The 13,309-nt window shown below is 33.5% G+C and overlaps 2 protein-coding genes across 2 annotated transcripts; one reads left to right on the forward strand and one right to left on the reverse strand.

Annotated features, from left to right (window-relative positions):
- Positions 1–5,071: 5,071 nt before the first annotated feature.
- Positions 5,072–5,704, reverse strand: LOC132269787 (uncharacterized). The gene has a single exon (XM_059771029.1). It carries the CDS (start codon positions 5,702–5,704, stop codon positions 5,072–5,074), a length of 633 nt encoding a protein of 210 aa, XP_059627012.1.
- A 2,709-nt stretch (positions 5,705–8,413) lies between these two features.
- On the forward strand, positions 8,414–12,973 carry LOC132269586 (phenylalanine ammonia-lyase-like). Its single transcript, XM_059770825.1, has 2 exons — positions 8,414–9,126; positions 11,108–12,973. The coding sequence occupies exons 1-2, from the start codon at positions 8,711–8,713 to the stop codon at positions 12,855–12,857; spliced, it is 2,166 nt and encodes a 721-aa protein (XP_059626808.1). The 5' UTR covers positions 8,414–8,710; the 3' UTR covers positions 12,858–12,973.
- The last annotated feature ends 336 nt before the right edge of the window (positions 12,974–13,309 follow it).

The raw sequence follows: 13,309 nt of genomic DNA on the forward strand, positions 1-13,309 counted from the left end.
GAATGCCATATCATGTCATATATTTAATATAATAGATAAGGGCTTAATGAATTAAATGAGGCCCTTAATTATCGGGAAAAAAAAAAATTAAATGAGGCCCCCAAACCAAATTATTAGTTCAAAATTAGCATTCGAAAAAGCCCTTTCTTTCATTTGAAAAAAATAAATCAAAATAATAATAATAAATTAATTATTTTTTGGGCATCGGTAAGATCGAATTCAGACTGACAATAGATTCTAGTTGGTGGCATACACACACACACACACATATATATATTTATATATATGGCCTGTTAGTTTTATATGGTTTTCGAGCAACCACATTGTGCCAACTACAAAATTATGCCATTGAAGAGTTAAATTGATAGAATGTGATGGTATGGGGTGTGTTTATACCAGAACCAACCGACAAAATTTTGCAAGACAGAATGTTGTTAATTGTCAACTTTTCCGTCTGCATATTCACTTTTCATGCACACTGGGAAAAGGGGTAGCTACAATATGCAGTCGATAATCGTCCACGTCCATGACTCACACAGAGGGAACTCACATTTTCGATCTTCACTTAATAGAGACCATTAAATGATGGTCAAGCAGTTATGCATTTTGTTGTCATAATTTTATTTATTTATTTATTTTTTTGGGGAGAGGGCAAATAAAATAACATGACCCATTTGCTACAACTTGAAGAGCCATTGGGAGGGAAACATTGTATAAGATGGAGTAATAATTGCTATTTGGATAATATTGGCTTTGTACATTAATTCTTTATACTTAAAGATATTCAAAACACATCTTTAGATAATTTGAAAACATTTACACTTGTCAACAACTTTTTGCTAGGCCTGTAAATGTAGGATTTCATAATTATTTTCTGTTGACACTTAGCATTCTTACTAGTCAGACCCTCGTGGACTTGTGCATTTCATAATTATTTTCTGTTGACACTTAGCATTCTTACTAGTCAGACCCTCGTAGACTTGTGCATGTTCTCTATTTTAGACTAGAAATAAGCTCAAAAAAAAAAAAAAAAAAAAACAAAAAAACAAAAACGAACACCATCCAATTACAACACATTTTGTCAAAAACTATATCCCACCAATAATCTCATGAAGTTCGATCAATCAAATGTATATAAATATTTTTCTATTTTTGACACGAAAGATGGGCATTATTGTCCGTATTTTACTGTAGAAAATATTTTAAAATGAAAATAAAATCACGATTTTTTGGTCATCGTGTTATGCTAATTATTATCTCATCTTCAACTACAGAGTAAAATACATGGTATCATGAGCCTAAGAAAGTTTTTTTATTTTTATTTTTTTACATTGGCTTGAAACACATGCAACTCGCTCACACAAATTACACTTCAACTCGAACCCTTTTCCTTTTGTTTGACGTGGGAGATTCTCAATTTTGATTAGAAAAATATTCGATAATATTCTCACAGTACCACTAATATATATATATATATATATATATATATTCTTAAGAAATGGACGATGTCAAAGACGACTAGTAGAAAAAAAAAACATGTTTTGTGCATCTACCCTAGCTAGCACATAAAGAGTGGGGAGGAAGAGAATGCTCGTTTTTACTACCAAAAACATATATGGGTTAGGTGTTGAAAACACGTTTTGTTCTAACTTTCGTGACCTAAACCTAATTCCAATAGAGCAGACCCACCAACTACGTACGTCCATGGTTCCATTAGAAGAAGGACAAAAGACGAGTTTTCAGGTTTTGAAGTTTCTGTACTCACATTAGCAAGTTGCTTTCTCACACTAAGAATTGTTTCTCTTACAGGTGGTGTTTGCTAAAATGGAAAATTTAAGTAGCAATTGTAATTTTTAAATGTTCAACATTTACTTTCACATAAAATTTTACTCCACTTTAATGGATGTTTAATCATGTTAAGCATATTAATGTTTGTGTGGTGAATTTTTGTATATTTTATGCCTCTACCAAGGCTAGAACACTTGACAGTAAAAACAGAAAATTTATGCCATATTGTGATATTGCCTATTGAACACTTAGACTGGCGAGACTTGTTGAGGGCTAGTGAGGGGCCCGAGGGCAATTGCCCCCCACTATATATATATATATATATATATAGAGTATAGATTTTTTTTTGAATTATATGTCTATAAAATTTTAAAATTGTCCCCACTAATTTATTTATTTATTTTATAAAAAAAAGCCCATTATTGCTCCAAACATTTTTTTTATTAATTTTTTTATTTATATCTTTTGTTAAACACCCCAAACATAAATTTTTGGATCTGCACATAATTTTCTAAATCCGTTTTACTATATATCATTATTTTTATTTTAATTTTATATGAATGTGGTCAGTTATTATTATTATTATTTTAATAATTATTATTAAGTCAATCGGTCGCCTACCCCAATCACAGGTAGAGGGTGGATGCTGAGCGGTGGAGCAGCAATATCGGTTGATTTCCAACGAGGGTTATATATATATATATATAAAATTCATAACATAATAACAAAGTGATGCAAATGGTTTACTTTCTTGGCCTGTTCATATCACCCCTATTGAGTTTTTGAGTATGTTTTGTCAACATCTTTCCGGACAAAGCAACAATTATTTTCATAAGATTAGGATACCTACATACGTGAAAAATAAAAAATATCGTACTATTGCTATGCACACAATCAATTTACAGTATATAGGGATATTTTTGTATTTTTAACCCTCCTACTTTTCAATTAATTTCAATAAATGAAGCATCACAAAATTACATGAATACCCTTACATTGTTTTTGCTCATAATCATGAACATAACCAATTAGTAAGAGGCCCGGGGGCGTAGCAGTGATGGTAAGGTGTTTGCATGCGGCTGTCGCGGCCCGTGTTCGAGTCCTCCCAAGTCTAATATTTCCTCGACTTACCCGGTGTATCATTGGGGCAGGGGTGTAGGTGCTTCGGGCCTATTAAGGGGAGTTCCTGGTACTAACTAAAAAAAATCAATTAGTAAGAGCATTTATTTTAACTTTTAAGCATGACGGATAGGTAGACCAATTTGCACTAATTGTGTTCACACATTTATGTGCATGTACTATAAATGATTAATGTATCTATTTTTTTTTTTAAAGTAAACTGTCAAGAAAGCTACTTTGTGACAAGATTTGTGTCATTACATTGAAGATTTATTAAGTAATTTATTTAATTTTTTAAAAATTTAAAAATTTTATTGTTATCAGGTGAGCTCTCTCATCATGGAGCTTTCCTTTTTAAACTCTTGAATTAAAAAATATATTAAATAATTCATTTGATTTTTTACAAATTACAAAATATCGTTTCAATTTAATAGTTAAAGGACAATATTTGTTAATACTGTTTACTCACTGGTGAATAGCTCATTACTCTTGTTATGATGGAACTCTCTTAATTGCATTACTATTTTTTTTTTACTTGATATTTGGTGTTCTAAATGAATTTATTGAGATGCTTCTACAGGATTTTAATGCAAGTTTACTAATCTGAAATATAAATCTTCTTATTAATGCATATATATATATTTTTTATTAATGCATATTGATCACATTATGAGGGTCACTTAAAAGTGTCAATACTTATCTCAATCAAATACTCCGTAATAATTAAGGTCATACATATCTCATACACACTTAAATTTCCTTAAATCTAAGTTTAGGAATATCTCACCATTCCCAAATGAGACCATAGTGGTATATATTACATATAAAATTACAAATTGTGGTTTTAACTTGGTTGAATCTCAGAGAGAGAACTTTTGCACATTGTTGAATTTTCGACTACCTTCCGAAAAAAAAAAAAAATTACCTCAAGTTATGATTTGAGTTTTGAATTATTTTATTTTCATTATATATTTGTGAGTGTGATAATAGGGTCTTTTACTGCAAACTTCAAAGCGTCGCTTTGTAAATATCACAGGTAGATCTACATCAAGTCCTCCCTCCTCAAACCCTACTGTAGCAGCATAAAGAATGGGTACTCTCTCTCTCTCTCTCAAGGCTGGTTTGAAGTAGTTTGAGGCGTAAAGGAAAATGAAATACTAACTCAGGTCTTCTTACACTAAGTACATTAATATAATACTAATAATTTTTAGAGAAATGATAGGTCTTCCGACTTCAATCGTTGACTTATCTTCCGAATACAATGTGATTGGATTACGTTGGAACTCTTAAAACAAAGTCGGCAATTGAGGTCGAAAGATCTATCACTTCTCTAATTTTTATTTAAAATTTATTTCCCCTACTTAATTTGCAATAAGCTCAGGGAAATAATAATAATAATAAAACACTATTTTACAATTAAAAAAGAGATAATAGTTTAATTATACGTGAAGACAATTTCATGGGTAAGAAAGCCAATAAATTACAAAGTATAAAAGAAATATGGAGTGTAATGTTGAATAACTAAGTATAAAAGAAATATGGAGTGTAATGTTGAATAACTATTGATATTGTAAGAGAATTTAAAAATTATAAGAAGTTCAAAAGGTACAACCATATTACTTTAAAACAAAAGGTGGATGGTTCAAGTCCTCCATACATGAGTATTTCTTATTAAGGTAAATTAAATAAATACATAAAAATAAAAAATGTAAAAAAATAAATCTTTTAGGATAAAAGAAACATGTATTGACTTTGATGCCAATACACTGTTGGCCAATAGAAAAATGATATTTATTTCGTAATTAATACAATAAATAAACTTGTATTGACTATTCATCAAGAGATAAGTGATATTTATTTGGTAATTAATACCATAAATTAATTTGTATGGATTATTGACCAATAGAAATACCATAAACAAAACTATTAACCAATAAAAAAACAATATTTATTTGGTAATTAATACAATAAATAAAGCATAATTAATATATTAAAAGAAATATATAGTAAGTAAAATAATGAGACAAACAAAGCATGATGTGGTATGCTTATTGAAGGTCTTATATATGTTGGAGAAGATATTAAGATTATTGGTATTTTTTTTTAGCAAACAAACGAGAAATACATTAAACACCCAAAGGAGAACAGTCGGGAGTAAGAGCATTTAACAACCATTTGAGCCATATGCGCCACTCCAAGTCACCACAATTGACTTCCAAAGCCATTTACTCAACAAATGAGCAACCACATTACATAAACGAGGAGTCCACACAAGGGAAGCCTCCGAGCAAGGCGTAAGAAGAATAAAAACATCTTCAAAAATAACCACAAGAGCCTCTTCCGTGGGAAAAAGAGACATTACAGGTTTACAATCACCTTCAAACACTACGTTACTGTAACCCCAACATTTAATTAGCTGAAAGGACTCTTGGAGCACCAGACCTTCCGCTACAGAGGAGCTGCATACATTGCGGAAAAAAACTATAACTATCTGAATAGGTTGGCCCAGATGATTCCGAAGAAGTAAACCTCCCCCACAAAACTTAGAGATCGGATTGGAAGAGGCATCAAACTTAAGCTTAAAACGTCCAAGCGGTGGAGCAATCCAAGAGGGAAGACGGATAAGGGCAGAGGGCAAAGGCAAAGAGAAGAGAGCATGTTGAGAGCAGATATTCCGAAAATCAGTAAAATTCTTGAGAGCCCGCTGAGCGGCATCGAACGGATCCCATAGCTTGTTGCGAAACATGAGATCATTTCGGCACTTCCATAATGACCAATAAATAAAAGCAGCAAACATGATTTTGTAAAATTAATTCCGTTTAATTTTAAAAACTGCCACCAACGCAACCACCTTAATGAGTTAATGATTAATCTGTGTCTACTTCTAGATGGAGGAGAAAATATACAATGCCTCCATTTCTCAAATTAAGAGGTTTTCTGATTATGTATTGAGCCGGAATATCATATGTAAAGGATAATTTACACAAACCTCTCCTATGATTTGTTATAATTACAGGGACCTCATTTCCTGTTTCGAAAATTATTCGGACCTCCTTTAATTTTGAAAATATCCTACACGGACCTCCCTTATGTGTGACGGACCATTAAATACACTAACGGATCTGTCAAAATTTACTAAAATACCCTCTCTTTCGCATCTGAAATTACTAAACTACCCATCTAAAACTCTGGGCTCTCTGCAACGCCAATGTTTGCTTGGGTTGGGGAGGCCTAAAGATCTGCGAATGGTCTAGAAAAGATCTGTGAATTTGTAGAGGTTGCAAATTCTCTCTCTCTATAAGATTTCAACAGATTTAGAACATTTGCAGAGGTTGCAACTTCCTTCTCTCTCTACAAGATCTAATTCCTTCTCTTTCTCTCTCTACAATTAGTCTCTCCTCTATCTTTCTCTTCTTATCTTTCTCTCTCTACATGTGTTTGGGTTTCTTTTCTCATCTTTCTCTCTCTACCTGTGTTTGGGTTTTTGCTGTAGATTAAGGACTAAATATGCACATATACAGATAGAAATTTACCAAAATAAAAATAAGAGTAAAGTACAGTCGTACCTCCTGAAGTTTGGCAAAAGGATACTCAAATGAAACTTACCTGTTTTTTGGATAAAGACACCCCCTGAAGGAATACACCCCTTTACATGAAAAATTGACCAAATTACCCTTTGACCTTTTATGAGACTTTTTTAACTTTACAATTTAATAAATTGGACCAATCTACCCTCATGAACAATTTATGAATAAAAAAAAATAACCAAAAAAAAAAACTTTATATTGTTCACTTTTTTTTTTTTTTTTTTGTTATTTACTTTATAAATGTCCCAACTTTTTAAAAATGTAGACGTCTAAAATGATTTTTTGATCCAATACATATATTTAAAATAAATTATATTTTGTTATTACTTCTTTTCTTTCTTTTTTTTTAATTTTTTTTTAAATTTAAGATGCTTAATTCTTTCATCTAAAAAAATTAAACCAATCTCTTTTCCTTAAAAATAAAAAAATATGGTACCAGTATAACTTTATGCATCTTAAATTATATATCAATATTATGCATTTCCCAACATAAAAGGAAAAAAAAAAAATAATAAAACAAAGGGAAAATAATAATAAAACAAAGGCATGTATAAAGTTATACCGGTACCTATTTTCTTTTATATTGGGAAATGCATGATATTTGATATATAATTTAAGATGCATAAAGTTATACTGGTACCATATTTTTTATTTTAAGGAAAAAAGATTGGTTTAATTTTTTTAGATGAAAGAATTAAGCATCTTAATTTAAAAATAAAAAAGAAAAAGAAAAGAAGTAATAACAAAATATAGTTTATTTGAAATATATGTATTGAATTAAAAAATCATTTTAGACGTCTACATTCTTAAGAAGTTGGGACATTTATAAAGTAAATAACCAAAAAAAAAAAAAGTGAACAATATAATGTTTTTTTTTTATGCATAAATTATTCGTGAGGGTAGATTGGTCCAATTTATTAAATTGGAAAGTTAAAAAAGTTTCATAAACAGTCCAAGGGTAATTTGATCAATTTTTCATGTAAAGGGGGTGTCTTTGTTTATTTTTAAACCTTCAGGGGATGTCTTTATCCAAAAAAGAGGTAAGATTCCTCTCAGTATCCTTTTGCCAAACCCCAGGGGTGTGACTGTACTTTACCCAAAAAATAAATATAAAGAGAGAAATTTACCAAAATAATAAATATATATATTAAGAAAGAAAGAGGACTAAATGAAGATTATACATGAGGCTTGTGCATATATTAGCGTGTGTGCATATATATAGAGAAGGAAAGAGTAATAACTTGGAATTGTGTCAATATTGGGTCTTTGGGATTTTGTTTTCGGGGATTTTCTAGATCAAAACTTGTTTTTGGAGGACCATCACGTCGAATTGGATGCAGAGTATATATATATATATATATATTAATTGGAATTTTAGTAAGAATAGTAGATGATGTCATCAATTTCCGTCGTTAATTGCCGTTAACTTTAACAAAATGGAAGTTCGTGTAGGATATTTTTAAAATTAGGAGAGGTTCGAGTAATTTCCGAAATAAGAAGAGAGATCCTTATAATGATGACAAACCATAAGAGAAGTACGTGTAAATTACTCCATATGTAAATTAAATATCATTTCCATATATGTGTGTGTGTGTAAAATGTAGATGTATCCCCCAACCCAATTGACTCCCACCAACCCACTTCCCTCAAGTTTTGACGGGTAAAAACAGAGATATCATGTGCATCTCTAATTGCATGTACCAAACAGGACCTATGACCTACATGGGAAAAGGAAAGTGATGATGAGAATGAAAAAAAGAGCTACGTGCCATGTTCCTAACCCGTACAATCATCACATGGAGAATCAAACGGCCACGAAACTTATTCAACTAACACCTCCACCTTCCCATCCCACACTCTTTGAAACGTACGTAACTCACCCCTTTATTTAATCCTTTATTTAAACCCCCCCCCCCCCCCCCAAAACTGGTGAACCACCCTCAGCAAATTCATTGCGCGCGCGCACACACACATAATCTCTATGTCTATCTACACTCTCTGTATCTATATCACCAGCACATAAAGAAACACACAACCTTTTTGGAGCTTTATGCAATCTTATTTGTTCATGTTTCTTCCAAGATATATTTCGTGAATTTCATGCACCCATATATAGATATTCCCTAGTTTTGTCACAAATTTTTGGTGCACTTGTTCATTTATCCTAGCTTGTTTATTTATTTTGTCTCTCTTGGAGACTTGGACTACTTTGTTATATGAAAAAAATGGAGTTTTCACATCATGAGAATGGAAACGGCAATGGCAATAACAAGGTGTTGATGAATGGATTTTGTGTTGAAGATCCATTGAATTGGGCTATGGCCGCGGAGTCGCTGAAGTGTAGCCATCTAGAAGAGGTGAAGCAAATGGTTCAGGAGTTTCGTAAGCCGGTGGTCCAGCTAGGGGGTGAGACCCTGACCATTTCGCAGGTGGCTGCGGTTGGGGCTGGTGTGGGCAGTGGTGTCACGGTGGAGCTCTGTGAGTCGGCGAGGGCCGGAGTGAAGGCAAGCAGTGACTGGGTGATGGAGAGCATGAACAAAGGGACGGACAGTTATGGGGTCACTACTGGTTTCGGTGCAACTTCACATAGAAGGACCAAACAAGGAGGTGCTCTTCAGAAGGAGCTTATAAGGTTTGTTTTATTTTATTTTTAATTTTAATTATATGTCCTAAATTCTTAATTAGGATTACTACTGAATAATTCTTGATAAAAAAAGAACATGATTTCTTTAATTTTTTTTAGTATACCGTTGTGTGGTAGGTGATTTGGGTGGTTACATTTATGTAGAGAAAAAGTGGCATGCATGGCCAAGTATGGTCCTCGCATAAGTGGATCCAAATCGTTTTAGAATCACGAGGAGATATGTGTAATATTAATTGGGGTGGGACTCAATTGAGTATATCTATTGAATTGGAATTTTTAGGAGTTACGATTACAAATATGATTTGAGACTTTACCCTATTCGTGTACACAGATTGAGCCCAAATATTCCGATCATGCCGGAAAAGCCGGAACAGATTTGTTCCCGTATCATACATGATTCGTTTGGTATGATATGATAAATGATTTAGAGACATGGAAGGACAATGCCTTATGAGTGACTGAAGATATTTCAATTATACGCTTTTAGCGTTTCAGACACAGTAAGAGTTTTATCGTCTTGGGAAAAAACAAAGGTTGTTGGGTGCAACTTGCGGCAAGCCCCAACTCATACTGTATTTATTTGCATCTAAATGTTAACACATGATAAGAAGTAGGAGAGTTCCACACATTCAACTTTTGTATTGCGTGATGTGATATGTAAGAAGAAGTTCAATTTTCGAATTAAGTATCATAACATAATTTGTTTTGACAATTAAATATTATAATATAATAATTAACGGGTAAGTGATTCAACGACATTAAGTATCTTATTCTTGAAGGGAGATCAGAGTTTAAGTTTAAGTCTGAGTGAAAGTACGAATGTGTGAGTATCAATTACGAAAAAAAAAAAAAAAAAAAACTAAATAATTTTAACAAGGAATTAATTGGTGCAAACTTACTTGTTAAAACTTATAAAAAGAATTTTTTTATTTTGAATTTTAAATATAAATGAGAAATATTAAAGTTTCATTTAATTTTGTTATTTTTATTTTTTTTAAACATATTTTAAACTTCTTCTTTTTATCAATTTGAGGAGTGGTGTGAATAGGAACATAATTAAAAAATGTCCACCCATTTATGCATTTGGGTCTGTTGTAGTGTGGGGCCCCAGTACCAGAACTCATAAAAACAGTGGTCCTTAATTGAGACAATGACAAGTTAGATTGATAATATATAGTGTACATTTTATTTTATTATTATTATAATTATTATTTTGGTGCTATAGTGTGTTGTGCATATGTGCAACACCATTAAATTTTATCCCATGCTCTTGAATTCCCTTAGATAGATGACACCTATTAGAGTAGAAGAGATCTGGGCAACTCATATATAATTAATTGCTTAATCTGCAATGACGTGAAATTAGTTACTTGTATTTAAAAAATCCACTTGTTTTAAGTTTAATTTGAATATTCCAATTCTATAAAGTATTAGGGGCTAATTAAGCACTAAAGTTGTTCCTTAATTAATAAAAAGACTAAAGGATGAACAACTTTAACTTTTTCATAATTCAAATAATTGAAGATAGATATAGTATGTTTATGATAAAAAAATTAAATTAAAATTCGAGTTTAAATTGGGTTCGGGTTGTTGGCACCTCAATTCAAGATCAACCCTAATTAAGTTCGAGTTGGGATTTTTCAATTTAGGTTGAACTCTAATTATAAATATGGTTGTCAAAGTCTATAAAAATCCCGTGCTAAGATTAAGTTTGGGTTAGCCCGCCCAATTTGAACCCATAAACTCTTGATTTTGTTTCATTTTTAATTCTGTTAAGTCCCCAAAAGAATATACTAATAAATAGTTCAGTATGTTTTTTTTTTTTTTTTTTTTTTTTTTTTTTCCTTTCTGCAGTGAATGGAGAAGTTATATTACCCAAATGAAATTGGATTGGATTATGTCAATAGTATTTTATACCATGTATTGATATATATATATATATATATGTATGTATATTTTGTTCCAACAGGTTTCTGAATGCTGGAATATTTGGCAATGGAACAGAGTCATGCCACACACTAGCTCAATCAGCAACAAGAGCTGCAATGCTAGTAAGGATCAACACACTCCTCCAGGGCTATTCCGGCATTAGGTTTGAGATCATGGAAGCCATCACAAAGCTCCTCAACCACAACATCACTCCAATGCTGCCTCTCCGTGGCACGATCACCGCCTCTGGAGATCTAGTCCCACTGTCCTACATTGCAGGACTCTTGACAGGCAGGCCCAACTCCAAGTGCGTGGGGCCTAAAGGAGAGTCCCTGGATGCCGGTGAAGCCTTCCGCCTTGCAGGCATTGATGGCGGTTTCTTCGAGTTGCAGCCTAAGGAGGGCCTTGCTCTTGTTAATGGCACGGCTGTGGGGTCTGGTTTGGCCTCTATGGTCCTCTTTGAGGCCAACATATTACTACTTCTATCTGAAGTTTTGTCTGCAGTTTTTGCTGAAGTTATGCAAGGGAAGCCAGAGTTTACCGACCATTTGACACACAAGTTGAAGCATCACCCTGGCCAAATTGAAGCTGCAGCTATAATGGAACATATTTTAGATGGCAGCTCCTATGTCAAGGCTGCGCAGAAATTGCACGAGATGGATCCTCTTCAAAAGCCTAAGCAAGATCGGTATGCACTTCGTACTTCTCCACAATGGTTGGGCCCTCAGATTGAAGTGATTCGATCATCCACAAAGTCCATTGAGAGGGAGATCAATTCTGTGAATGACAACCCTCTGATTGATGTGTCTAGGAACAAGGCCTTACATGGAGGGAACTTTCAGGGTACCCCAATTGGTGTGTCCATGGACAACACCAGATTAGCAATAGCATCCATTGGGAAGCTCATGTTTGCTCAGTTCTCCGAGCTTGTCAATGATTTCTACAACAATGGGCTGCCTTCAAATCTCTCTGGTGGACAGAATCCAAGCTTGGATTATGGATTCAAAGGCGCTGAGATAGCAATGGCAGCTTATTGCTCTGAGCTCCAATTCCTTGCCAACCCTGTCACAAACCATGTTCAGAGTGCTGAGCAGCACAACCAAGATGTGAACTCTTTAGGCTTGATATCTTCCAGAAAAACAGCTGAAGCAGTTGATATTTTGAAGCTCATGTCATCAACTTTCTTAGTTGCACTTTGCCAAGCTATCGACTTGAGGCACTTGGAGGAGAACTTGAAGATCACGGTAAAGAACACAGTGAGGCAGGTGGCTATGAAAGTCCTAGCAATGGGCATCAATGGGGATCTTGTTTCTTCAAGATTCTCAGAAAAGGATCTGCTCAAAGTGGTTGATCACGAGCACGTTTTCGCCTACATTGATGACCCTTGTAGCACAACTTATCCATTAATGCAGAAGCTAAGGCATGTCTTAGTTGATCATGCATTGATCAGCAACGACGATTTGAAGAATCCTAACACTTCAATTTTCCTAAAGATTGGAGCTTTTGAGGAGGAACTGAAGGCCCTTTTGCCCAGAGAAGTGGAGAACACAAGAAGAGCTTATGAGAGTGGAAATGCAGCAATTCCAAACAGGATCAAAGAGTGCAGGTCATACCCACTGTACAAATTTGCGAGGGAAGACTTGGGGACCGAGTTCTTGACCGGAGAGAAGGTCAGGTCGCCAGGTGAGGAATTCGACAAAGTATTTTCAGCGATTTGTGAGGGGAAGATTATCGATCCACTGCTCGAGTGTCTCAAGGATTGGGATGGTGTCCCTCTTCCAATTTGTTAGATCATTCTGAACATGTATTGTTCAAATTTCTTGACATAGTACTATTAGACCTGGTGTATTTGGATTAAATGAGTTTTTTGGGTCTTTTGTAATAGCAAGCTGTTTGTTTTGGACTATTTTTCTCCTTTTCCCTTCAATAAATTTCTGCACAGCAAGAACTATATAGGATTGGGGCCAAAGAATGCTTGTGGCATATACATCATGTTTCAACATCTTAGTAAAAAATCAGAGTCCTTTGCCAAAACAAGATGTCTGATTATCCAGCTTTTACATATTCATTTTATAGGCCAGCAACAATCATATATGCTAAAAAGATTTAAATTTATTACATAAGATATTTCAATATTATTACAAAATAAAATAAAATAATTGATAAAAGTTCAGCAGGGATTCTGCAGTTCTGTTATTGCCAGATTAAACCCCAGAAAAAGAATGTGTAAACCAAACCACTC

Source organism: Cornus florida, unplaced genomic scaffold, assembly GCF_030987335.1.
Source record: "Cornus florida cultivar Cherokee Brave unplaced genomic scaffold, ASM3098733v1 CherokeeBrave_3.0.0_Hap2_Chr08, whole genome shotgun sequence".
NCBI classification, from domain to species: Eukaryota; Viridiplantae; Streptophyta; class Magnoliopsida; order Cornales; family Cornaceae; genus Cornus; species Cornus florida.